The sequence below is a fragment of the Plecotus auritus genome (genome assembly GCF_963455305.1).
Source record: "Plecotus auritus genome assembly, chromosome: 3".
In the NCBI taxonomy this organism is placed as follows: domain Eukaryota; kingdom Metazoa; phylum Chordata; class Mammalia; order Chiroptera; family Vespertilionidae; genus Plecotus; species Plecotus auritus.
Genome location: NC_137772.1, coordinates 189,370,836 through 189,395,755, shown reverse-complemented (window position 1 = coordinate 189,395,755; position 24,920 = coordinate 189,370,836). Strand labels below are relative to the sequence as shown.

At 39.0% G+C, this 24,920-nt stretch overlaps 1 protein-coding gene across 1 annotated transcript in view; it reads right to left on the bottom strand.

Annotated features, from left to right (window-relative positions):
- OVCH1 (ovochymase 1) overlaps nt 1-24,920 on the bottom strand; it is a gene marked incomplete at both ends in the record, with an annotated part of 59,089 nt that overhangs the window by 19,704 nt on the left and 14,465 nt on the right. The window contains 9 exon segments of the mRNA XM_080660232.1: nt 3,401-3,494; nt 3,775-3,828; nt 3,831-3,905; nt 3,908-3,923; nt 8,311-8,408; nt 8,411-8,461; nt 11,159-11,174; nt 11,178-11,354; nt 11,763-11,835. Of these exon segments, the coding sequence (XP_080516358.1) occupies nt 3,401-3,494; nt 3,775-3,828; nt 3,831-3,905; nt 3,908-3,923; nt 8,311-8,408; nt 8,411-8,461; nt 11,159-11,174; nt 11,178-11,354; nt 11,763-11,835 (654 nt within the window).

Below are 24,920 nucleotides of genomic sequence, written 5' to 3'. Positions count from 1 at the left end.
AGTTCTTGGATAAAAAGGACCATCCCATTTGATGTGTCCTATTTTCTTGAAATGAGATTGTAAGAGTACACTTATTATGTAAAATGACTTCTCACTGAATTTTTAAATTTTCTTGGAAAATGCACAGTGAATTACATTCCTTACTCCCAGCATCTTTTTATTCCTTCTCTTCTTTCAGATGCTACTGAAGATCTGTTCCTAAAAGCTTCACGGATTTTGCTAAGCATTTATCCTACTGGGACAAATGATTACATTCATGGAGTCTGTGACTGAGGTCAAGGAAAGAATTTGCTGAAAGCACTTGAATGTCTCTCACTTCTCTGACTTACCTTTAAGTTCAAGGGCACCTTTAGACCTGCAGGGATACCTGCAGAGCTTCAGATGCCAGTAGTTCTCTGGCTCACTTACTGCAATGAGCTTCTCCTTCAGGTTACATCCCTGACTCTTCTTTCCGCCCCTATGTCTATTTAGTCCCTTAATAAAAATGTTCTTACATATTTAAGTACTCTGTATTCAAATTAATGTATTTTAATGTATGAGCATTAGTTAATTAGTATATACATTATTATATACAGTCTATGTAGAGAAATTAATAATCTAACCAAGGAGATACATACAAATATATTTTTATGAACAGTAGACATGAAGAGTGATAGAAAGAAAATACAATGCTACAGGATTTCAGGATTCTATTCCATTGCCCAGTCTTCTGTTATTTCTTTGCAAATTTTCCTTTTCGTTTATATGGCTACTGTGATCTAATTTATAGATTTATTACTTTGATTTAATAGTAACTAACAGTTTTCCCAGTCTCTAATCTTCCCCCACCTTGCCCTCCAGTCTGGGGATTGTGTATGAAACAAATTGTGTATGAGCTCTTTCCTTGTTCAAAGCAACTAAAGTAGTGTACCTTGCAACATCTTTTACAATCTGGCCCAATCTTTCCAATCTTTTCAATCTCCTTTTCCTCTCCACAATAATCCTCTATGACAAATCTGCCTGGAAAAAGAGCCAAATCCTATAAAGTCATGAATTCCCAACCAGTCACTGCTTTTTACAAGTGGGGAACAATTAAAAAAACCATAGCTAGGATTCATAAATTACCAAGTATAAAAAGCAAGTGGTGAGGGTGGGTGAGTGTAAAATATGGCATAATTCTAACATTTATCTCATACAATAGTCATAGAACTAAAATAAAACAATGCCCTTTCATATGTAAAACTTTCTAAGTTCTTAGGCATGTATAAGAATTTCTAAACACATGCAAATGAGAAATATCTTCTCTGCATTTTAACAATGTTCATTTTCTAATAGTCTGAATGGGACAACTCAAAGAATACCACCACCACTTACTATTCTAACGGCTTTACATGCATTAAATTAGTTAGTCACTTGTTGAAATTATTCATTTAACTCAACCCATTGAAATCATTAGGTTTGGGGATCGTGGACCTAAGTTTGCTCTTCATTTCAACCCCAATTCCAGATTTCCTTTTAATCTAAGTATGATTCTTCCACCCTTGTTTTGACTCTTTGACCCTTATGTTGTCAGACATGACTCTTTGACTCCTGTTTTGACTCTTGGACCCTTGTGTTGTCAAACCATATCAACAACAACTGGTCTCTGAGTTATTCCTAGATTTTAGCAGACATTCTCTCTAGCACTATTCTTCCCTTAAGTCTTGCTGATTTCAGAAGCCATATATGTAATGATTCCAGTGCTGACACTTCTCAATTTCTCAACTTTCCCCCACCCGACCTGAGCCTTATCTCAATGGTCAGCCCTAGACACCTGGTCATTAGTAGGAACCCCAAGCCTTTCATAAACTCAGTTTTAAGCACCACTATCTCCAACCACAAACTTACTTTTCAACTTCCTCCAACACTTCCACCTTTTGAGACTTGCAATTCATCTATCCTATCACCTTTTCCTTATCCCTAATTCCTCTCCATCCTTGTTTACTCTTTTTTTAGTTTAATTCCTGTGATCCATTGTCTTACTCCCTTCTTCATACACATTCTCAATTCCGTTACACTCTTGCATACTTGGGAAAATCCACTCTACTAGTAACTGAATCAACTCTCTACCTGCTCTGCATCTATGTACCACTCAGTGTCTCCAGAGGAAAACATACAATTCACCTAATAGTTGGTCTCCCTCTAAATTTATAATCATTAATCTCTGAGGCTTATGCTGCCCAGTAATCCTACCACTTTTTCTAGTCCATGCCCTTTGTCATTTTTAAGAGAACTATTTCATACTTTTTCTTTTTTTATTTTCACATCTTGAGCCTTCTTTCACAACCCTGTTTCATCTGCTGAGAAAATAGAAGCAATTAGAAGAGAACTGCAGAAGCTCCTATCCTCACATGTACCTGCACACCTGTATCAGTGACTGAATTTTCTGCCTTCCATCTGGCAATTATGGATGAACTGTGTTTTGCTTCTTCCTAAAACCAACCCCTCCAGCTCAGCACTAGAGCTCATCCTTCTCTTCTACTGAAGCCACTGTTCTAACAATTCCCCACCCCCTCTCGCTTGCATCTTCTTCAATTTTCCTCCAAGTCATTCTAGTTGTCTACTGTGGTTGAGTGTATGTGAGGGTGAGTGGGGCGGAGATAGATGAAAAGGGAAAGACCCTGGCCATTTGAAAACCAAGAATGATGGTATCATAGAACTTTCATCTCCCTACAAGTCAACTACAGACTTCTAATTCTCAAGCTGCTGTTTGCTCTTAACTAAATATCAAAACTCGCCCTAACCAGTTTGGCTCAGTGGATAGAGTGTCGGCCTGTGGACTAAAAGGTCCCAAGTTCTATTCTGGTCAAAGGCATGTACCTTGGTTGCAGGCACATCCCCAGCAGGGGGTGTGCAGGAGGCAGCTGATCGATGTTTCTTTCTCATTGATGTTTCTAACTCTCTATGCCTCTCCCTTCCTCTCTGTAAAAAATCAATAAAATATACTAAAAAAATAAAAATAAAAACCCTATTAGCAAACAAACACTAACAACTGTGGGAAAATTGAGAGAGACACTAACCTTGATACTGGTCTTGGTCATCTCACAGCTAGAGTCTTTACCTAGCAAGATACCTAAGAGTATAAGGACCTTGGTTCATGTAGGAATAAATAGCTCAGGGGTCAAAATAATTCTCTGCACTTCTCCAAAATTCAGGCACTTGTTCACAACCACAACATTTTTTTTAAACCTGTGATCACTGTACCTATGAGGTAGAAAAGATCCCCAATCACATAACATCTCTCCTGTCAGCTTAAACTCCCCAACAGAATGAAAACACAGAGTTTATAGTGTTCCAAAGAAAATAAGGGGACCCAGACATGCAATGCTTTTTGTTAAATTCTTACTAGCTGTATTAATGGGATAACATGTATATCCATTACCTGGCCCGGTCTGCTGAAGATATGAGTGGCGGCAATTGTTTCCTTGTTAAGCTTTTGCTTTCATTATTTATCTGAAGTGAAACGAAGCTTGTATCTGGAGAGAACCAATTAAAAATAAATAGAAATGAGTGCTTGAGACAACATGTAGTCTGTACCAAAGCAGCTTTTGTTAAAAAAGAATGCATATCTAGGATTTAAACAGCCTCAGGAAAAGTCAGTTTTACCCTAACTACAAGGGAGAACATATTCTTACAGAACTTTAATGTGCATGTTAATGTATTTCAAAACTAAAGTACTACTTTATAGTCTTTCATAATGCTGACAAAAATCTGAAGAAAGGGGCATTGTTTTCATAATACCTGAAACATGTTTACCTTTGATTTTGGATTGGATCCAGTCCAAGAAGACACTCACCCTGGCAAATTCACTGGCTTCCTTGGCCGGGCACAGCCAGCTCCCCAGCTGATGATGCCGAAGAGGACAAAGAGATGATTTTCATGTCTAATGGCCCACCAGAGTCTCCCTGAAACACCAAAGAAATGTGTCCTAGAAATTTTCTTTAATCAGGGCTCCTGTTTTCAATTTTGGAACAAGAATAACCCATAATTTTTTCATAAGACGTTTCTTTAATTTCTAAAATAATTATTCTTTGTCAATTTGTATACCTTAGAACACTTTGATTTAAATAAATAAAATCACAAATGAAAGAAGAGACATTACAACTGATACTACAGAAATACAAAGAATCATGAGACTGTTATGAGATTATACACCAAAAATTGGACCACCTAGAAGAAATACAGTCATGCACTACATGACAACATTTTGGTGAATGACAAACCACATACCCAATGGTGTTCCCATAAGATCATCATGAAGCTGAAAAATTCCTATTAATGATGTTTTAGCTATCCTAACATGGGAATGCAATGCATTATTTACGTGTTTGTGGTGATTCTGGTATAGACAAGCGCACTGTGCTGCCGGCCATATAAAAGTACAGCACGTACAATTCCAGGAGTAGGTTTCACCATGTAGGTTTGTAAAAAGATTATATTTGCACAAAGATGATATCACCAAATGATGCATTTCTCAGAATGTATCCTTATCGTTAAGCAGAGCGCATGGCCTAGAATCATACAACCCACCAAGACCTAATCCTAAGGCAATAGAAAATCAGAACAGACCAATATCAGTAAGGAGATTGATTCAGTAATCAAAAACATCCCAAAAAGAAAAGCCCAGATGGCTTCACTGATGAACTTACCAAACATTTAAAGAATTGACTCTAATCTTTCTCAAATTCTTCAAAAAAAATTGAAGAGGAGGGACCACTCTCAAGCTGATTTGATAAGGCCAGCATTACCCTGAGACCCAGGACAGATAGGGGCAAAAAAATTACAGGCCAGTATCCCTAATGAACAAAGATGTAAAAATCCTAAACAAAATGCAGACAGATTTTCAAAACCCTGGAGGAAAAGTATTGATGCAGAACTGATATCTGGGTTAAGGCCCCAGTTGGGCAAATATGTGGCAAGTTGGAAGGTCAGAAGGAAATCAATGTGGCTGAAATGTAGTGTGCAAGAGGAGAGAAGTATGAAATCAATTGGAAAAGTCAGCAGGAGTGGGACATGCATCACTCTGTGATTGCACAAATCCCTTTGTAGGTCAAAGAGTTTGAAATTTAAAAAAAATCTAAAATCTGAAATTTGTTGTGAACAAAGAACCACAAGATTCTACATCACATATCTAAAACTCTCATGTCTCTGCATTCCAACATTTTTATTTTCATCTTCTTAGATGAGAAATTACATCAGCAGATCCATTACTTCTGAGCATACACAAGAGGGTAAAAAATCAATTAGCTGGTAGAAATAGCAGAGTCCATTTTATCAAAGCAAATTTCTGAAGTCACCCTTTGTGAAAGAAATCTAGCTCCCTTTACTAGTTAGAATCTCATCTCCGTATTTTCCTTCCCTTACAATGACTGTAAATTCGGTCATGCTGCAGCCAAAGTGACTGCTGGATGTAGCAGAAATAAGAATAAGTGCCAACCGAGATCACGATATGCAGGTCACCTCTGGCATGAACCTAATTACCTAATTTCCTCCCCAGTTCCTCTTTGCTCTCTCGCTCTCTTTTTTGTTTTGTTAATCTTCACCTAAGGATTTGTTTTACATTGATTTTTTTTTTTTTTTTTCAGAGAGAGTGAAGGGAAGGGGAAAGACCGAGAGAAACATCTATGTGAGCAAGACACATTGATTGATTGCCTTCCACATGAGCCTTGACTGCAGTGTGAATCGAGCCTTGCAACCAAGGTGCATACCATTGACTGGAATTGAACCTGTGACCCTTCAGTCCTGGGGCCGATGCTCTAACCACTGAGCAACCTGCCAGGATCTTCTTTGTTCTCTTGATGCAGAGTAAGGTCTTCCCTCAATGTTATATGCTGTCCCACATGACAGAGACAGTAGAGCCATTTGTGATTTTCCAGATTCAAAGCAGAGAGAAAAAACATCCCTCAAAAGGGCAAGAATTAACACACTAATTTAGAGTTTTATTTGTATAATACAATTTTATCTTCTAGCAGACCTGGGAGTGCCCATCCCATATTCCTCAGATCTTCCTGTCCACATCCTGGTTCTATGCCTGTGGGCTGCCCCCCTGCCCCCCCTGTCCCCCCAATGCAGGCTCGAATGCTGTTCCTACAGCCCTCCAACTATGACCTTGGGGAAGTAGTGTATAAATACCCCAGCTCCCTCACTCCTCAGAGGGAATCAATATTAGTGTGTTTTGTGTCACTGCCAGATTTTTGCTGCAGGATGAAGCTCAGTCCCTCACTGTGGTAGTGACTTAATATCACATCCTAGGTTGGCTGCCTTCCCTTCCCTATACAGTATATACCTCCTACTCACTCTCCTATCAGTGATCTGCACTTCCTAAACAGACCATTACACTTGAGTACTTGTCACAGGGTGTGCTTCTGGAGAATGCAAATTGAGCTACTCAACATATAACAGAATGTGAGTAAGCTTGATGCTGTGAATGGGTTTAAGTATAATACATTCATATTCAGTGTTAAGAAGGGACCTCTTCCCTTCTCTCTTCAGGTTTTCATGTGAAAGGACTTCTATTCAGGTTAATGCCCAGTTTCTTCCCATAAAAGTGACATCCATTGGTTCATGTTTCTTGATTTGGGGGGGAGGGTGTGGGCTATCAAAAACAATAAAGACTAGAGATTCATTTTTTTCTTCCCCCTCTACTCTAGACCAGTACGAAATGATAAATCTGGGGAAGTATGTCTGCTCTGAAGACCACAACTTTCTTTTGGGAGGGCTGCTCAGATTGAGAGTAGATATTGAAGGTGGGCTACAAAGTGTTAGAAACGCTTTTTGTGTATATCTAAAGTCACATTCCTCAGCTGGCTTTGTGAATAGTAAAGCTGGTGTTTGCAATCCATTTGCCCATATTCTGTTGTGTGTGTTTTTTTTTTCTTAGCTGGTTCTGAACTTGCCGATAGTATGCTCATCCCTGTGAATATATCTGTACAGCTTTGTGCCTCTGCAATATCACTGAAGTGAAACTATTGCTTTGTGACTTTTTTCACTGCACATGGAAACTATTTTTTCAAAGGTTCTCATTCTCTTCTTGATTATTTTATTTTAATCTGTGATGGAAAATCAAGTGTGAGCACACTGGAGATTAATAACAATTTTAAACAATCAAACCTTTTTTAAAAAATATATCTTTATTGATTTCAGAGAGGAAGGGAGAGGAAAAGAGAGATAGAAACAGCAATGTGAAGTATGGTAGCAACCATACTTGGGTAAAAACTGCTGTTTGAATTTTAACCCTGTTATTCTGGCTTCTGCACGCACTTACTTGCTTAAACAATAGGGTAGTTACCTCAGCTTCCAGACTGAGACCTGGAAACTCGCAAAGGTAATTTTCCTGTGCCTGTGGACCAGACCTACAGGAGATTGATTCCCACTGACTCAGTAGCTCCAGGAGTAGAAACTGTAGATAACCTTTAGAGATTACTAACTCTGCTTGATTCTGCTTCTGTAAAAAATTGCTTTCGCAAGATAGGGCCACATACCAACGTCCAGCAGGATGTGGCTGAGAACCCCGCTGCGGGCTGTTTCCAGCATTTAGAATTTAGAATTTAGAACACAGGAAAATTTTTGTGGTTTGGACCTTTAAAAAGACTGCCTGCACCTGAAACGGTGCGGTCGTGAGGGTGGACTCCACCTGCGTGTGGCCAGCTCAATAAATCCTTGCCTGCTTTTTTTAATCCATCAGCAGCCTCCAGTGGTCTTATTCTGACTCCAGGGTTCGACCCCACAACAAATGATGAGAGAGAATCATTGATTGGCTGCCTCCTGCATGTTCCCCAATGGGGATCAAACCCGCAACCCAGGCATGTGCCCTTGACCGGAATGGAACCTGGGACCCTTCAGTCCTCAGGCTGATGCTCTATCCACTGAGCCAAACCAGCTAGGGCAACAATTAAACTCTTAAGTCATAAATAGGACATGCTAATTTAGAATCCTTACTTGTTCGTACCTGTTTTCCTAAAGCCTTAAGTACATCTGCAAACATCTTCCCACCTGCAGGTCAGTTTAGTGATGTGGCCATCTCCTACCTCCTCATGGCTCCTCTCTGTACCCACCCGCTCTTCTGGCTCTAGGCTGTTTCCACCCTCTCTCTCTCTGCCATCTCAGCAAGTTTGGATACTGTAACTCACTCTTCCTATGGTCCTACTAGGCCTTTGGGTGAGGGGATGTGACATGATACTATGAAGCAGGCTAAGGGAGCTGTCTGTGGTTTGAGAGTGTTCTCCTGTGTGAAGACAGTCTCCAGCAGATGACAGCTTTCTCTGTTCCTCTGCAAAATCATAATTGTCTCACCTGCCAGCAATCCTCCCCTCCAGTTGCTGCAAAGCTAGCACAGATCATCTTCTCTGTGATCCCTCCTGGGTGAGCAGAATAATAAGTGCGTTCGCAGATCTCTCTAACACAGGCACTTGAATCTGTTGCAAGCGACTTGCCAGGGCACCATCTAATTAAGGAGCAGATTCTGAAAGAGAGCGTAATAATGAAGTGAGCAAGAAATTAAGTTAGAAAGTATACATATACTCAAGCTCAGACTTGCTTAGCACCAACGTAATTGCAATCACTCAGGTATGCCTGCACTGATGCAAAGCATTGAGTCAAAAATAATGTGTCTCATGCAGGCTGTCTTCATTTCCAGATGTGGCATTTTTGTAAAGGGAATACATTGGCGGGAGAACAAGACCAGAAACACTTTTTTCTAGCTCATTTCCAATATAAATGTCAGTGTTGCAAATATTGCTACATAAGAATTCAGAAAGAGGATTCAACAAGATATGAATTGTTATATGTGATTGACATGATTACATATTTATACAGATAAATGTTACGTAAACATACATTATAAATATGGGATAGCAATATGTTTTTATGATTTCCTAATATAAGCCAAAATCATATTCCTTTTTTTCCACAATTGTCACTGTGACCAAAACTCAACTCCAATTTAAAATGATGCTAATAATGAACACTAAAAAATTTCTTCTCATAACTGACCCCCAGTCAGGCCTCTGTTAACATGTATTCTGTATGACTTGCTCTATCACTTTAGATTCATGACATTAAAAAAATTAAGCTTATTATTTCATAGCCTTATACCTTTTTGGACAAAATAAGAATTACCTTCCATTTATATAGTCCCTTGATATTTATGGAACCCTTTACTCCAACCTAAGAATACAACAGCATTTGAGATGGGCTGTCCCACTGAGCTCACACATACAGAAGCCACAGCTCTGAAAATGTGATCTCACAGTACCTATGAGACAGCCTCGGTCTGACTCTAAATCCTGTGCTCTTTCTGATGCATAAATTTAACACATAAATAATTTAAAGTATTTAAACTCCTCTTTTTAGGGACCATACATCCTATCAGTGTTGCTTACCATACCTCAAAATTGAAAACTCATTTTCTCTGAGATTGAAAAAATGAATTCATCTTTTTTTAAAAAAATATTTTATTTTTAAAAATATGCTTTTCTTTAGAGAGAATGCAAAGGAGAGGGAAAGAGATAGAGAGAAACATTGATGTGAGAGAGAAACAGCGATTGGCTACCTCCTGCATGCCTCTTATTGGGGATTGAGTCCTAAACCTGGGCATGCCCTGACCAGGAATCAAACCAGTGAACTTTTGGTGCACGGAACGACACTCAACCAACTGAGCCACACCGGCCAGGGCTAAGAATGGATTCATCTCTGATAAGACTATAACTATCTCTCAGTTATCTGGTGGTCATGGAGGTAGCAATGATTGAAGGTGTTAGAGAATGGGTATATTTATTCAAGGGTGTTGAAGACAGTCAGTCAATAAATATTTCCTGTTTACTCTAACCTGTCAGCTCTGGGGAGAGAGTATTACATTAAATAGAGATCTGCCTCCCAGAGGTTCCCACTCTAAGGGATAAGATGCAGAAAATAATCACATAAAATACTGCCAAGAAGGTTTATGTGCAATGAGCTGGTAAAAGTGGTCGTGCAGAAAGTAGGTGATGAGGAGCAGTCCTGCTGCAGCAAAGGGGTCTGAGAAGGGAGTGGCATCTGAGAATGAAGTGATAGGAGGCAGCTGGGAGATTAGAGAAGTGTGTTCTAAGTGGAGGAAAAGCAAGTGCAGAGCTCCGAACGCAGGGTGAGTTTGGTGTTTAAGAGAAAGGAAGAAGACCACAGTGCCTGAAAGGACAAAAGTAGGAAATGAAGTTGGAGAGTTAAGTGGAGACTAAATCACATGGAGCTGAAGTCAGGCTGGGAATTCACAGATTATCAGCGGAGTCACCGCCGATTTTAGATCCTAGTTTTGATACCTACTAGTCATGGGGTTTTAGTAAGTTACATAAATCTTTGGGCCATAACCTCCTCATTTGCAAAAAAGGTAAGATAAAAACCTCCTCAGATAGTGGTTGCAAAGGTTCTTGGAAAATGCAATTTGGCTGCAGGAAGTACAATAGCTGTGAACATGAATATTGTACACAAAGAGAAAGCCCTTCTTCAAATTCACAGATTCCAAATAAATGATACAGAAACAGAAAGGAAATGCTCTTATGCAGTGAAATGAAGCAAAATTAAACATCAACCCATTCAGATTGATCAGCATTTTACTATTATTATGGCTTTAATAACTCTACAATCTAGCCCAGCATTCAGCAAACTATAGCCAATGGGTCAATTCCGTGCCAGCACCCTCCATCCCCACCCCTGGTTCTATTTATTACAACCCAGGAACTAATAATGGTTGGTACATTTTTAAATGATTGAAAAAATCCAAATAAAAATATTTCGTGACATAAATATTATACAAAATTTAAATGTCATGAATGAAGTTCTGTTGGAACACAGCCACATCCACTGTATTACATATTGTCTGTGGCTGCTTTGTGCTAAAATGGCAACATTTTAGGGACCATATGGCGTGCAAAGCCTAAAAAATGTCCTTGTCCCTTATGGATCTAGCCTACTTATAATTAGGCACCTTGAAGGGAACACATGAAATAGCTCATTCTCTAATTTGATCACCTATTACAACTAAATAAAACATGCTTTCTCTCTTCTGGAAGGAAGAAAGCTAAAGCAGATACTGTCGTATATCATTTCCATGATGAATTTTCAAAATTAACAACCTGAAGTAAAATTTCTGCAAATGTAAAATGTTTACCGTCACTAATATTTCCCTATCCAGTCACAGTACAGATCTCAGAGGAAACCAGAGGCTCCGTGCCATGTGGGAAACACACGGGCCTCACCACAGAGTTGAACCCTAGAGGAGAGCTCAGTTGCATGAGGGCGATGTCAGAGTCCAAGGTCCATCTATCGAAGTCTTCAAGCACCACGATGTGTTTTGCCTTTCTTACCTGCATCAGGGGCAAGCAGGAGAATTACAAGATCAAGTCAATGAGTTAAACTTGCATAATGGTCCAAAATTAACCTTCAATGTCTGCATGTCCAAATATCAGCAATGGAGATGACTTTGTACTAAAAGGGTGATCTCGTTTATAATTTGTAGGAGGCTGTGACTAAGGACTGGAAGTCCTGGAGAAACTGAACTATGTGGACTTCTGCACATGCACCTGAATTTGTACTTCCTGACCACCTTCACCTAATTCTCTGATCAAAACGTGACCCCAATGGCATCTTTAAGTGTTGGTATAAATGATAAATGTAAAAGGGCACTAGGAGATGAATATCTAATTACATAGTTTTGTTAAAGGAAGTCCCTGGCATGTGACAACAAGGCAAAGAACTTTAAAAATATTTCTCACCTGCTTGGTCAATTCTTTCACGGTTCTGTCATGGTCTCCAGCTACAGCAGTCCAGAAGAGTGGATTATTTTTCCTAAAGAAAGAAGAAGAAAAAGTTAGATATGAAATGACATTTTTCACTGTTTGGCTAACCCCCCCGCCCCCCCTCCCCCCGGCTTTACCCACGTGCGTGCGCTGCTCAGTTCAGCCAGGTGCCACCCAGTCAGTTCCCCATCTGGCACCTTCGTGTGACATTCCCACCAGGAAGGTGCACCAAGCCTCCTGATCTACCTGCGAAGGAGTTCTTTGGAGTCTTTACCAAATGACACCAAAGGTTATTTTTTAAGTTGAGAAGGAAAGGTGAAAAGTTACAGCTTATTTCGATCTCACAGTGATGTTAAGAATACATCAAAAAAGAAACTGCATTCAAAATGAGGTAGATTCAGGTCTGTGTTTTACTGTTCACAGTATCCAAACATTATCTTACAGGAATATATCTCAAATTGCCATCTTTTATGATATCACATGAATCGACAAAACTGAGGCTCAAAAGAGATGATCAGTTCAAAAATAGTTAGGCTTCATTTATGGTGTTAGAAATCAGTATTAGAAATCACTGATCGTTTTAGGGAGATGATTGGAAGAAGCTGGATATTTGCAGTATTTTGTTTCCTTATCTGGGTGCTGGTTACATGGGTGCTCACTTTGTGAAAATTCCTCTAAGTTTTGCACATTTTTATATACTTCAAGAAGTTAAAAAACTTAAATCAATGTCCATTAATTTGCCACATTAAGATTTCTAGCTGAAAAAATATTTGAGAAAAGAACTCTTCAATTGCTACGACTATTCTGTCACTTCAGCTTAGAGATCTTTCATTTTTCAAAAGTGTTTATTCAGGAAAAGTAAAGTTATTGAAATTATTTTTCAATACACTTTATTCAAAGGATAAGTTTCTTAATACACACATAGGCATCTTTTCTCAAGTCATAACCATGCTCATTTCAATTCCTGGCATGATGAGTCTGACTTGTTCATGTGTTTCAATATGCCGTTATTAAGGAAGCTAACTCAGGTAAAGAACTTGACAAGTTCCTTGCATATCTCTCCAACAGGCTCATTCCACATGGCAAATTTCCCTTTGCAAAGGGTTTGAGTACTCAGAAGCCCCTTTCAATAGAGGTATAGTCCTAAATGTCTATAAGATTGATGAAAATGAGGCAGGGAGAACAAAGGCAGGGCTGAGTGGAGCACACCACTTTTGCTATACCAGCATATCCAACACCCTTGGTGTAAAGGTCCATAAACTTCAAGGAACAGCTTCAAAAAGATATTCCTCTAGTCCAATATTAGGCAACTAAGGAGAGTATTAAAAAAAAAAAGAACCCTCACAGACATTTTTCATATAAGTATAAATATAAAGCACAGTGTACTGTGCAAAAATATTATAAAATGATATATATGATACATATAAATACTATTAAATATACATATTATGTACATAAATAGTAATGGAAAATCAGATAATTAAAACATTCTTTTTTATTTTTAAAATATATTTCTTTATTGATTTCAGAGAGGAAGGGAGAGGGAGAGAGAGATAGAAACATCAATGATGAGAGAGAATCATTGATCGGCTGCCTCCTGCACGTCCCCCACTGGGGATAGAGCCCACAACCCGGGCATGTGCCCTTGGCCGGAATCGAACCTGGGACCCTTCAGTCCACAGATGATGCTCTATCCACTGAGCCAAACCAGCCAGGGCTAAAACATTCTTAATAATGATTTCTTAATATAGAGGAGGAACAGATTAGTGAAATGGAGAGTGTGGTTTAGATTTTACTTGAAAACTCTCTTAACTGTCTTTTTCCTCAAGCATTATTATTACAATAAAAATTTTAAAAAGAGATCAAGAAGAGTCACTGGAAAAATTGCAGACAAATTTTTGTGTGTGACTAACTTGAATGGCTTACAAACATTCACAGCTGATTTTGTTTATCAATCTCAATTGACTCATCGAGTTGAACATCCACCTTGTGTAAAATGGTTTTGCTGTGGTCTCTATCTTGCTGCAAGTGTCATGGTTCATCACATACATTCAAGAATAGGCTATATTATTTGACAAGGGAGTCTGCCAAAGCTGCTTCTGTCCCTCTAGCATCAGTATTAACAATTGTCTTTTCTAATACATTAATTTTCACTAATTAATCACTACTACTGAGGCTTCTTTTCCATAGTACATAAAAATGCACTTTGACAGAATTCTTATACAATAGGTTCCTTTAAGGGGGTGGGGGAGGCCTAGAATGAACCATGTGGCAATGAATAGAGTTGGAAATATTTGGATAGGGTTGGAAATATCTACATGAGTGTGTATATATATATATATATATATATATACATATATATATATATATATATACACATATATATATATGGCCAGATTATTATGATCCCTGAATGCATAATAATCCGGCCATTCAGTATATATCCTATATAATAAAAGGCTAATATGCAAATTGTCTCCTCGACCAGGAGTTCGACCAGCAGGCAGGCTGGCCAACCTCACATGTCTCCTCCCCCTGGCCAGGCTGGCTGGACCCCACCCATACAAGAATTCATGCACCGGGCCTCTAGTGTGTGTATGTATGTATGTATATATACACACACACACTAGAGGCCCAGTGCATGAAATTTGTGCATGGGGGTGTGTGTCCCTCAGCCCAGCCAGCACCCTCTCCAATCTGGGACTTCTCGAGGGATGTCCGACTGCCCTATCGGGATCGGGCCTAAATGGGCAGTCGGACATCCCTCTCACAATCCAGGACTGCTGGTTCTCAACTACTTGCCTGCCTTTCTGATTGTCCCTAACTGCTTCTGCCTGCCAGCCTGATCACCCCCTAACCACTCCTCTGCCAGCCTGATTGATGCCTAACTGCTCCCCTGCCAGCCTGATTGCCCCTAACTGCCCTCCCTTGCAGGCCTGGTCACCCCCAACTGCCCTCCCCTGCAGGCCTGGTCCCCCCCAACTACTCTCCCCTGCAGGCCTGGGTCCCCCCCCCAAAAAAAACTGCCCTTCCTGCAGGCCCGGTTGCCCCCAACTTCCCTCCTCTGCTGGCCTGGTCACCCCCAACTGCCCTCCCCTGCAGGCCTGGTCCCCCCCAACTACTCTCCCCTGCAGGCCTGGGTCCCCCCCCCCAAAAAAAAACCTGCCCTTCCTGCAGGCCCGGTTGCCCCCAACTTCCCTCCTCTGCTGGCCTGGTCACCCCTAACTGCCCTTCCTGCCAGCCTGATTGCCCCTAACTGCCCTCCCCTACAGGCCTGGTCACCCTTAACTGCCCTCCCCTGAAGGCCTGGTCACCCCTAACTGCCCTCCCCTGCAGGCCTGGTCCCCCACAACTGCCCTCCCCTGCAGGCCTGGTCCCCCCCAACTGCTCTCCCCTGCAGGCCTGGGTCCCCCCCATCTGCCCTTCCCTGCAGGACCGGTCACCCCCAACTTCCCTCCTCTGCTGGCCTGGTCACCCCTAACTGCCCTCCCCTGCAGGCTTGATCGCCCCCAACTGCCCTCCCTTGCAGGCCTGGTCCCTCCCAGCTGCCCTCCCCTGCTGGCCATCTTGTGGTGGCCATCTTGTGTCCACATGGGGGCAGCAATCTTGTGTGTTGGAGTGACAGTCAATTTGAATATTACTCTTTTATTAGATAGGAGATATGTATATATATATACATACACACACATACACATACTAGAGGCCTGATGAACAAAGATTCGTGCAAGAATGGGCCTTCCTTCTCCTGGCTGCCTGCACTGCCTTCGTTCCGGCCGGAGCCGCCTTTCCACCTTCCCATGCTGCCTAGAGGCCCAGAGCTGCTGGGGCGGTGACTGTATATGCAAATTAACCTTTCATCTTTGTTGGGTTAATTTCGATCCCAACTAAAAATTAACCTTTCATCTTTGTTGGGTTAATTTGCATAGTCACTACTGATTGGCTGGTGGGCATCGCGAAGGTATGGTCAATTTGCATCTTGCTCTTTTATTAGTGTAGATATATATACTAAGTGGCCAGATTATTATGTGTTCAGAGATCATAATAATCTGGCCACTCAGTGTATATATATATATATATATATATATATATATATATATATATATATATATTTGGGTTAGTATGCATTCCTATATTTTCTACCTTTGTCAGCTGAGAAAGCCTAGAAATTTACTAAAATAAAACCCTATACCCAGCCAGCATGGCTCAGTGGTTGAGCATTGATCTATGAATCACAGTTTGATTCCTGGTCAGGGCACATGCCTGGGTTGCTGGCTCAATCCCCAGTAGGGGGCATGCAGGAGGCAGCTGAACAATGATTCTCTCTCATCATTGATGTTTCTATCTCACTCTCTCCCTCTTCTTATCTCTCTGAAATTAATAAAGATATATTCAATAAAATAAAATAAAACCCTCATAGCAACTATTATGCCCAGCACCCAAATCTTGATTTCTCATACCATTCTTCATTAAAATGAATCATGGTTCATTGGGGAATTGACTGATTCTAGGACTGAGCAGGGAATACATAAGTGGAGCCTGGAGAATCTTATAGTGTCACAAAATGATGGGGGCATGTCAATAAGACAAGAAGTCACACTGAAAAAGCTCACGATGGTTAAAGCTAGAACAATGTGAGCAACCAAATAAATACATAGTCATATAAAATAAATATTCCTGAGTCCATACTGATATAAAGAAATGATTTAATAAATAAATAAATAAATGGTGAAGAGACAAATCTCCCATACATAATTTTAAATATTTTATATAAATACTCCCTGCTCAAGTAGGTGGAGCTTAATATCCAACCCCTTGTGTGTGGACTACCCTTCGTGACTTGCTTCTAAAGAGAAAGTATGGAAAGGCGGAAAATGTAACTACTGTGGAGACACTTGGCAAACACTACCTTGGCCAGTGATCAAGGTTAACATCATAAGTGATAAATTATGCTGATAGCATGTCCTCTTGCTATGATGTGATAAGAATGTCATCTTGCCTCTGTGGACTTCCTTCCCTTAATTCAAAATCAGAGCAAAACTATGAGGAAAAGATCAGATAAAATCAAACTGGGGACATTCTAAGATGAGTGCTCCCCAAAAATGTCAAAATCATCAAAAACAAGGAAAGGCTATGAAACTTACAGCCAAGAGGATACTAAGGCGGCAAGACACCTGAATGTAATGTGGTACCCTGAAAGGCAGTGGGAACAGCAACTACGAAGCCTGGAGACAGGAACACCCAGCATGTTTGAGGAAGGGGGCTGGCCCACTGTGAGCAAGGTGGGGAGTGGTCACGATGGATTAGAGAGACTGGGAGTGGTTCTTGATCTTGACTATACATTGGAATCATCTGGGGAGTATCTAAATAAATATACAGTGCTCAGACCCTACCCACAAATGATTATCTTAACAAGTCTGGACTGAAAATGAATTAATTACATATACACATCCACACAGATTAATCTATATAACATGGTATGAGGATAAAAGTAAGTCAAAACAATATGAACTATAATTCTTTAAATTAATATCAAAACTAAGAAAGACCAATATATTGGCTTTAAGGATCTATAGCTTTTAAAACCAATTAAAAAAGATTTATTAACACAAAATTTAGCATATTGTTTACTTTTTGGGATCTTGAAAGTAAAAAGATCCTTCCTAAACTGGGTGTTATGGACACAAATGTATAGTAATAACTGTCCTTTAAATTATATATATTTTATATACATTTCATATCATGGCATAGTTCACAATTTAAAAGCATTATTTGAAAGTTAACCAAAATTTTAGCTCACCAGTAGTCCAATGATCAAGGTGGCGGATTATCTACTGTGCTCTCCACTGTTGTGAACCATATTTTAAGAAGAACAATACTAAACCAATCCAGGGACTATAAGATGACAAATGAAAGTAAATGTAACATTTTTACTAATAAGCACGCTGTTGCTTGATTGCAAAGACCATGACTATGATTTTCTTGATTTTCTATGTCTAAGCTTATAAATCTTAACAGGATAATTTTATCTCTGGTACCATTATTTTCCAAATACATAAGCTGGATAGGGGAAAGTGGAGAACATTAATAAACCACAAAGTAAAGTGTAACAAATAAGGTCTATTTTCTGGTCTTTAGCTCATAACTCACCAACAGTAACATTTTATAGGATATTAGAAGATAAAAAGCAATGGAAATTCCTTATGGGAGAATGATTTGCTTATGCTTGAATTTCTGACATTGATCCAACAAACAGAAGAGTATTAATTAGAGAATGGCCAAAAACCACTCTTTAAATTTCACTTAGTTATAAAATGTTAGAATTATGAACCATAAATTGAAGAAACCTAAGATTCATCTCTTCATTCTAAGTCTAATTAGAAATTCATAAGATTCACCCAGAAGTTGAATTATGAATTATGAATTGTCAGCCGAAGTCACAGTCCCTGTGGTTGCAATGTCATCTCTCAAACTGCCAGTGAGGTCAGCTGTGACCTTTTCCTAACATCTTTAGAAACATGTCTAAACATTTTGAAAGTAGTCTAACATAATTTAACACATAATCCTTTACATCTTTATTTTCCTACATTAATTCATATTATTATTCAGAACAAGAAGTCTCAGTGGACCATAAATCCTCATTGTCTTCCATGTCTCAGGCTCATCTAAGTGCAAAGCAATCTTAACTGGAATCTCATATGTCAAAATGAACTTTTTTCTTAAAACTTGGTAGTCTTTATCAACAACCTTAGACCATTTAACAGCCCCACTGCCCTCTAAGTGATAAATAAATGTTCAGGACTGTAGGAACTATCCACCTCTTTTATACCCAGCTTCCAAAAACCAAACGCAATAATTATTCTTACTAAATATTTCCTCTTAACCAGAAAAAACTTGCTTTACTCTTTTTCTATTCAGGTCCATCACCCTGAACATAGATGTATAAATAGGCTGCCTAAAATATTATTAAAATCACTTTTTAAGCACTTCAATTTAAAAAGCAATAAGCCACCTAAAAATATTATAAAACTCACTTTTTAAGCACTTCAATTGAAAAAGCACCCCACATCTATCATTTTTCCTGATATTCATTACACCCCCTCTGAAGCAGATGGGAGAGAAATAACTCTACCTCTCCAAATGGGAAAACTGGCATTGATATTACGGGACTCATCACATCTCATATAACAGGAAATGCAGTTTAGGCTTTATGATTTCAAAGGTCAGTACTTTCTCATCATTTGATTAAATTATTTTCTGCCTCAAAATCTCTAACTCAGAGATGGAAAACAGATTTTAAATCACTTGCCAATCTTGATTTATTGTTAGTGGTTGCTATTAAAAAGGACTCTGAGGCCCTAGCTGGTTGCTCAATGGTTAGAGAGGACTGAAGGGTCAAGGATTTGATTCCAGTCAAGGGTAAGTACCTCATTTGTGGGCTCGATTCTGGGCACTGGTTTAGGGCTCTTGTGAGAGCCAACCAATTGATGTGTCTCTCTCATATTGCTGTTTCTCTCTGTCTCTTCCACTCCCTTCCACTCTCTCTAAAAATCAATGGAAAATATATACCCTCTGGGGAGGATTAACAACAACAACAACAAAAAGGATTCTGAGGTCTAGTCAAGCTAACTGAGAGATGGGTACCAAAATTAATCATGGATTTATCCATTCAAATATCTACTGAGTGCTCATGATATGCAAGTCACTCTTCTAGCCTCTAAGAAATGCAAGGTCTCCCATGGGCATGAAAAAAAGAGGAGACCACTTGAGCTCTATTATCTGCCATTTCTGAGCCTAGCTACCACCTGCCAGAATAAAATTAGGCTTGGAAAGATTGTATAAACTCCCCACTTCTCATGATCTCTTTCTCCCTTACCATTATCTAATTGACTCCATTTGGCATTTATAAAACCCTGTACCATTCAATGCTGCTTAACATGCTGGAGAAGTCACCAAGCCTGCAAATTGGCTCCATATATTATTACAATTCTAAAACACATGTCTTTTCATATTTGAACATTTTAAAATCAGAAAGATCTTACAATTCTGTTAGGCACAGATTGAAAGAGTTTTTCCAGAAAGGACTTGTATTAGCTTTGCCCAGTCACCTGGGGGAACTCTCAACTGAATACTGCTTAATTTTTCTGCTTGGGATAGTTTGGACTACACTGATGTAGGGGATTTCAGACTGTAGACTTACACAAGTATTAGCTTGTGATTCAAATTATCAGGTAAGATTTTTATTCCTCCCTACATCCAGTGCCAAGGTTGAGGCATATAACTTTCCATGTGGGTGGGTTTATGCCTTGAGTAGCCTAACACTGCAGGCCTTCGGTGTCCCAGCTTTACATGAGATTTCTCAGTCTTAGATGTTTTATTTGCTTTATTGGTGGTACATGAAATAACAATGGATTTTACAACCAGTTTGTTTTAAACTTTTTGAAATGTAACAAATTCATGCTAAACTGAATTGTAATATTACTGAAAGTCTTTTTCTCTCTAGTTGACTTCTTTTTTTAAAAAAATATTTTTTTAAATTGATTTCAGAGAGGAAGTGGAAGGGATAGAGAGAGAAACATCAATGATGAGAGAGAATCATTGATTGTCTGCCTCCTTCACGCCCCCTACTGGGGATCAAGTCCACAACCCGGGCATGCGCTCCGACCAGAAATCGAACCATGACCTACTGGCTCATAGGTCAACATTCAACCACTGAGCCATGCTGGTTGGGCTCTAGTTGACTTCTTAGTTTAGTCCCCAAACTCTGTAATATCTTCTTAGCTATTAATCTCAACTCCATTCCCTAAACCTGAAGCAACTGAAACCTTATAATTACAAAGACAGCATTTGGTGTAAATTTCTTCCACTTTCCTATAAATTACCTCAAGATTTTTTGTTGCTTTCCCAGAAAAGGAATTGATTTTTCTTTCCAAAGCTAAATCTCCTTTATCTATAGTGTTCTTATTAAACTTTTTTCACAAATAGATGTATTTCTCTTGAGTTATAATTCTTACCCTCTCTTCTGTCATAAGGACAGTTAAGCCTACATGTCCAGAAAACAAACAAAAACAAAACTCCATTTCTCTTGGTCCTACTGCCCTATCACCAAAAGCCACTGTTCCATCTTCCTCTTCACTGCTTAGCTTTCTTCCTCATCTCAAACAATGCAGCTCCATCCTTTCCCTAGGTCAAAAAGTCTCAAGTCAATCAAAAGGTTCTCTCTCTTAAAACCCAAATTTTCTACTTGTTAGCAAATCCTGTGGTTCTGTCACTTCTCACCACTTCTATCGTTACAATCCTGGTCAAAGCCAACATCATCCTTACTTGGATTATTGCAGTAGTTGGTCTCTCAGCTCTTGGTCTTGCCTGTCTACAGTCTATTTTCAATACAACAGCCAAAGTGATCTTGTTAAAACATACCAGATCAAAGTCCTCCAATGGCTCCATATATTACTCTCAGTAAAATCCCCAACCCTTCTTATGTCTATAAGTTTGGCCACCACTAATCACAACCACTTCTCCCTCTCTCATTTAGCTTAAGCTCTCTGATCTTTCTGTGCCCTGAATATACCACAAGTTTTCCTGACTCATACATGCCATTCCTTTGGCCAGGAATGTCCCCTCCCAAGATGATCATATAATTTCCTCCCTCATTTTATTCAAGTCTTTGTTTAAGTATCATCTTTGAAGCAGTCTTCCCTGACCATCCTCTCTAATACTGCACAACCTATCACTCTCTATACCCTCTTTCTTACTTTATACAGTACTTACCACTGTCTACTATGATATGTAACATTTCTTGTATTATCCCCACTCTCCATCTTCCAACTTGCCCCACAAAGGAAAACATTTTTGTCTGTTTCATTCACTGCTATATTACTAGCACCTAAATTAGACTGACACATCTTAAGGCCTCAAAAAAATTTTTTTTGACTATTTGGTGAAGAAAAGATACCAAATCCTCAATAATCACTTAACCCATTATGAATATAACTTCTGATAGACAATTTCTACTGAATCAGCTCCCAAATAAGAACTGATTTAACAACATTTAATCTGAACTTATTTAGACTTTTGCAATATCTGACACTACTACCAACTCCTTTTGTCTTGAAAGTCCTTCTTGTAGATATCTCTTCAATTCTTCATTTCCTAAGTTGAATCTCAGGTTCTCTGTGTTTGAGGGTAAACTGGCTGTCATATGGATGTCTCTTACCTAATATATAAATGCTTTTTCACATCTTACCCATAGCCATTCATGCTCTGCTAAAATAACCACTTATAAAGGAAACTCATTATCTCCTCAGTCCATTAAGTCTCAGAAATATCTCAAATTAGAAACTATTTAACATTGAATTGAAATCTGCCTCCTCCTAACATCTACTCTATAGTTAATCAGAAAAAGTCTAATTCTGCTTCTTGAGTAGCCTTTCACATAAATCAAGACAGTTCCTTCCTCCTCTCAAGTCTTCTTTGGACCAAAAATATTCCTAGTTCCTCCCATCATATCTACCAAGACACTATTTTGAATTTCTTTCCATCTTGGGCATTGTCCTTTAGGTTATTTCCAGCTTATCCATGTCCCTTTCCAAAGATTGCACCTACAGACCTCCTCCCTACGTCCCCTGCCCAGAACTCTAATACCAGGACTCTCACTGTTCTGAATGCTATTCCTCTAAAACAGGGGTGGGGAATATCCAGCCCAAGGGCTGTTTATAAGGCCCAAGAAATTATTTGGTCTGACACTGCCAAGACATTAGGAGTGAGTTAATTGTTTGACCAAATATAGCAGACTAATTTTTAAGTTGATTATTTTGGATGGCTGGCGAATGATGCTATAAGTCCCAAAAGGCCCTTGGCAGAAAAAAGGTTCCCACCTCTGTTCTAAAAGAAGAATAAGCAACAATGGCAAAGGCTTTATTGGTATTATAGTATTACTGGGTTTACTCACAGAACTTAGACTCTTAAGCCTTTTAAATATGGGCTGCAATAAGCCACTTCATTTTCATCCTGTACTCATAAAAATATTTACATTCATTTTACATTCATTTTATAAATTACAATCTCATCACCATTTTAGCTTTCCATTGCCTATAGCATAAAGTCTAAATTTATTCACATGAAATTCAAGGTCCTCTATAAGTAAGGCCTTAGCATTCTTTTTATCTTCATTGTCCACTGCTAACCCAGTTCCTAGTTGCATTAACATTGACCTCTTCACCTGATAGTCTTCACCTCCCTGACATTGCTTACAAACAATTTCCTCTGTCAAGAATGGTTTGTAGAAATCTCTTAGATATTAGGCTACAAAAGACTTCATGAACTATAAAATCATAACTATCCTTAATGCCTAGTTTCAATACCACCCCTTCATTAAAGCATTTCTACCCCAACCCCTCCCAACCACAGTACGCACACCTCACAAAATGCTGCAATGAGAATTAGTCTATCCATTCTCCATAGTATCAACACACCTGGGATTATAAATCTTACTTCATCTTGTTTTATAGTATAGTTAATTTTGTCCAGTTCTCTCCTCCTACCAGATTATAAGCTCTTAGAACTATCATCTATCTTTGAATACTTTTCAATGATAAATACAATTTTTAAAAAATGGTTGTAGAACACTCAAGGAGATGAGGTAATAGCAAAACTAATTGTTTGACCTTAAAGATATCGTTAGTCATATAGAAGACGGGGTATGTAGAAAAAATTTCAAAGACATCGAAGCTTATAGAACATGAACTAGTTTCCATCTTTGAGGGAACACTTAACAAAATATTATTATTATTTCAGAAATAAGTGAAACAGATTACCCACTAAATTCCCATAACAATATCATTACCAGATGCTGTTAATGTTAGTCATTGGAATATATCAATTCAGGTGAGCTCCTGTCTTACTACCACTTGTGTTGATGATTTTACTAATGAGTATCAGGCATACTGATTAGTAAATATTTGCCAACCAGAAAATTTCAGATGAAATATATAACTTTTATGTTAGTCAGATAAAGAAATTGAGATCCTAGATAAAATTGACAAAACATAGATCCTTAAATGGCCTGATTTAGGGGGAAAACCCAGGAATCATTCCTACCTGGGATACATATCAATTATGATCATAGTCGCCCTCTTTCTTTTTTTTAATTTAATAAATCTTTATTGTTCAGATTATTACAATTGTTTCTCTTTTTCCCCCCCCCACAGCTCCCCTCCACCCAGTTCCCACCTCACCCTCTGCCCTTACCTCCCCCACACTGTCCTCATCCATAGGTGTATGATTTTTGTCCAGTCTCTTCCCGTACCCCCCACACCCCTTTTCCCCTGAGAATTATCAATCTACTCCCATTCTATGCCCCTGATTCTATTATATTCACCAGTTTATTCTGTTCCTCAGATTTTTAATTCACTTGATTTTTAGATTCACTTGTTGATAGATATGTATTTGTTGTTCATAATTTTTTTCTTTACTTTTTTCTTCTTCTTCCTCTTCTTAAAGAATACCTTTCAGCATTCATATAATACTGGTTTGGTGGTGATGAACTCCTTTAGCTTTTTCTTATCTGTGAAGCTCTTTATCTGACCTTCAATTCTGAATGATAACTTTGCTGGGTAGAGTAATCTTGGTTGTAGGTTCTTGCTATTCATCACTTGAATATTTCTTGCCACTCCCTTTCTGGCCTGCATAGTTTCTGTTGAGAAATCAGCTGACAATTGTATGGGTGCTCCCTTGTAGGTAATTAACTGTTTTTCTCTTGCTGCTTTTAATATTCTCTCTTTGTCTTTTGCCCTTGGCATTTTAATTATGATGTGTCTTGGTGTGGTCCTCTTTGGATTCCTTTTGCTTGGGGTTCTCTGCACTTCCTGGACTTGTAAGTCTATTTCTTTCACCATGTGGGGAAGTTTTCTGTCATTATTTCTTCTAATAGGTTTTCAGTATCTTGCTCTCTCTCTTCTGGCACCCCCATAATTCGGATGTTGGTACACTTGAAGTTGTCCCAGAGGCTTCTTACACTATCTTCAAATTTTTGGATTCTTTTTTCTTTTTGCTTTCCCAGTTGAGTGTGTTTTGCTTCTTTGTATTTCAAATCTTTGACTTGATTCTTGTGTTCCTCTAGTCTGCTGTTGGGTCTCT